We start from the raw sequence: 3,222 nt of genomic DNA, 5'->3' as shown, positions 1-3,222 counted from the left end.
CCGTGTCCCCTCCCCTCGTGTGTCCCCCCCCCTCCTTGTCCCCAAGATTTTGGGATTTTGGGGAGGGGGGGGCATTTCCCTCTGTGTCCCCCCCCTCTGTCCCCTCGGGGTGGCTTTGTCCTGTGTGTGTCCCCCCCCTCGGGTTGGGGACACGATGTGGGGGGGGACACACAACGGGGGGGCTCCTTCCCCCCTTGTCACCCCCCCGAGCGTCCCCTTGTCCCCAAAACCTGTGTCCTGGGGTGTCCCCCAAAACCTGCTGGGGGGGGGAGGGGGGTCACTGTCCTCGTGTCCACGTGCACACACGTCCCTGCACCCTCGTGTCAGTGTCCCCACGGCCTCGTGGGTTGGTGACACCCCCACCCCCGTGTCAGTGTCCCCAAACCCTCGGGTCAGTGTCCCCACGTCCCTGTGACACCCTCACCCCCCCGTGTCACTGTCCCCAAACCCTCGGGTCAGTGTCCTCGTGCCCTGGTGACACCTTCACACTCGTGTCATCGTCCCCTCACCCTCGTGTCAGTGTCCCCCCACCCTCGTGGCCGGGTGTCCCCACGTCCTCGTGCGCTGGTGACACCCTCACCCCTGTGTCAGTGTCCCCAAACCCCCAGGCCAGGTGTTTGTCACCCTCGTGGACCAGTGACACCCGTATCCTCGTGTCCCTCACCCTCGTGTCACCATCCCCAGATCTTCATGGTCAGGTGTCACCATGTCCCCATGGGTTGGTGACACCCTCACCCCTCCCTGCACCCTCGTGTCAGTGTCCCCACGGCCTCGTGGGTTGGTGACACCCCCACCCCCGTGTCAGTGTCCCCACATCCCTGTGACACCCTCACCCCCCCGTGTCACTGTCCCCAAACCCTCGGGTCAGTGTCCTCGTGCCCTGGTGACACCTTCACACTCGTGTCATCGTCCCCTCACCCTCGTGTCAGTGTCCCCCCCACCCTCGTGGCCGGGTGTCCCCACATCCTTGTGTGCTGGTGACACCTGTACCCCCGTGGTTGGGTGTTTGTCACCCTCATAGACCAGTGACACCCGTATCCTCATGGCCGGGTGTCCCTCACCCTCGTGTCACCATCCCCTCACCCTCGTGTCACCATCCCCTCACCCTCGTGTCACCATCCCCACACCCTCGTGGCCGGGTGCCCCCACGTCCTCATGTGTTGGTGACACCCTCACTCTCATGGTTGGGTGTCTGTCACCCCCTGTGACCAGGTGTCCCCACGTCCTCGTGCCCTGGTGACACCTGCACCCCCGTGGCCGGGTGTCTGTCACCCTCCTGGACCAGTGACACCCGTACCCTCGTGGCCGGGTGTCCCTCACTCCCGTGTCACCGTCCCCAGACCCTCGTGGCCGGGTGTCCCCACATCCTTGTGGGTTGGTGACACTCTCACCCTCGTGTCAATGTCCCCAGACCCTCGTGTCAGTGTCCCCTCACCCTTGTAGTTGGGTGTCTGTCACCCTCGTGGACCAGTGACACCCTTGTGGCTGGGTGTCCCTCACCCTCATGTCACCATCCCTCACCCTCGTGGCCGGGTGTCCCCACATCCTTGTGTGCTGGTGACACCTGTACCCCCGTGGTTGGGTGTTTGTCACCCTCATAGACCAGTGACACCCGTATCCTCATGGCCGGGTGTCCCTCACCCTCGTGTCACCATCCCCACACCCTCGTGGCCGGGTGCCCCCACGTCCTCATGTGTTGGTGACACCCTCACTCTCATGGTTGGGTGTCTGTCACCCCCTGTGACCAGGTGTCCCCACGTCCTCGTGCCCTGGTGACACCTGCACCCCCGTGGCCGGGTGTCTGTCACCCTCCTGGACCAGTGACACCCGTACCCTCGTGGCCGGGTGTCCCTCACTCCCGTGTCACCGTCCCCAGACCCTCGTGGCCGGGTGTCCCCACATCCTTGTGGGTTGGTGACACTCTCACCCTCGTGTCAATGTCCCCAGACCCTCGTGTCAGTGTCCCCTCACCCTTGTAGTTGGGTGTCTGTCACCCTCGTGGACCAGTGACACCCATATCCTCGTGGCCAGGTGTCCCACACCCTCGTGTCACCGTCCCCTCACCCTCATGTCACCATCCCCAGACCCTCGTGGCCGGGTGTCCCCACGTCCTCGTGCCCTGGTGACACCCTCACCCTCGTGGCCAGGTGTTTGTCACCCTTGTGGACCAGTGACACCCATGTCCTCGTGGCCGGGTGTCCCTCACCCTCGTGTCACCATCCCCAGACCCTCGTAGCCGGGTGTCCCCACGTCCTCGTGGGTTGGTGACACCCTCACCCTCGTGTCAGTGTCCCCACACCCTCGTGGGTTGGTGACACCCTTATGGCCGGGTGTCCCCATGTCCTCATGCCCTGGTGACACCCTCACCCTCTTGTCATCATCCCATCACCCTCATGGCCGGTGTCCCTGTGTCCTGATGGGTTGGTGACACCCTCACCCCCGTGTCACCATCCCCTCACCCTCATGGTCAGGTGTCCCTCACCCTTGTGTCACCATCCCGTCACCCTCATGGCCGGGTGTCCCCACATCCCCGTGCCCTGGTGACACCCCTGTGTCACCATCCCCTCACCCTCGTGTCACCGTCCCCACACCCTCGTGGCTGGGTGTCCCCACGTCCTCATGGGTTGGTGACACCCTCACCCTGTGTCACCATCCCAATGGCCGGGTGTCTCCATGTCCTCGTGCCCTGGTGACACCCTCACCCCCATGTCAGTGTCCCCACACCCTCGTGTCACCGTCCCCACACCCTCATGGCCGGGTGTCCCCACATCCTCGTGCCCTGGTGACACCTGTACCCCCTTGGTTGGGTGTTTGTCACCCTCGTGGACCAGTGACACCCATATCCTCGTGGCCGGGTGTCCCCACGTCCTCGTGCCCTGGTGACACCCTCGTGCACTGGTGACACCCTCACCCTCATGTCACCATCCCCACACCCTCGTGGGTTGGTGACACCCTTATGGCCGGGTGTCCCCGTGTCCTCATGCCCTGGTGACACCCTCACCCCCGTGTCACCGTCCCCTCACCCTTGTAGCCCGGTGTCCCCATGTCCTCGTGCCCTGGTGACACCCTCACTCCCGTGTCAGTGTCCCCGTGTCCCTGTGACACCCTCACTCTTGTGTCACCGTCCCCACACCCTCGTGTCCGGGTGTCCCCACATCCCCGTGCCCTGGTGTCACCCTCGTGTCACCATCCCCTCCCCCCCGTGTCACCATCCCCTCCCCC

At 64.7% G+C, this 3,222-nt stretch overlaps 1 protein-coding gene across 1 annotated transcript in view; it reads left to right on the top strand.

Moving 5' to 3' along the window:
• Nucleotides 1-2,619: 2,619 nt before the first annotated feature.
• The window catches only part of LOC106897290 (cell adhesion molecule 4-like), a gene marked incomplete at its 3' end in the record, with an annotated part of 38,472 nt that continues 37,869 nt past the window's right edge, over nt 2,620-3,222 (top strand). The window contains exon 1 of the mRNA XM_014957862.1: nt 2,620-2,623. Coding sequence (XP_014813348.1) covers nt 2,620-2,623 — 4 coding nt within the window. The remainder of the gene's footprint in view (nt 2,624-3,222) is intronic.

This window comes from Calidris pugnax, unplaced genomic scaffold (assembly GCF_001431845.1).
Source record: "Calidris pugnax isolate Ruff unplaced genomic scaffold, ASM143184v1 scaffold380, whole genome shotgun sequence".
NCBI lineage: Eukaryota > Metazoa > Chordata > Aves > Charadriiformes > Scolopacidae > Calidris > Calidris pugnax.
This window is presented reverse-complemented; position numbering and strand designations above follow the sequence as displayed.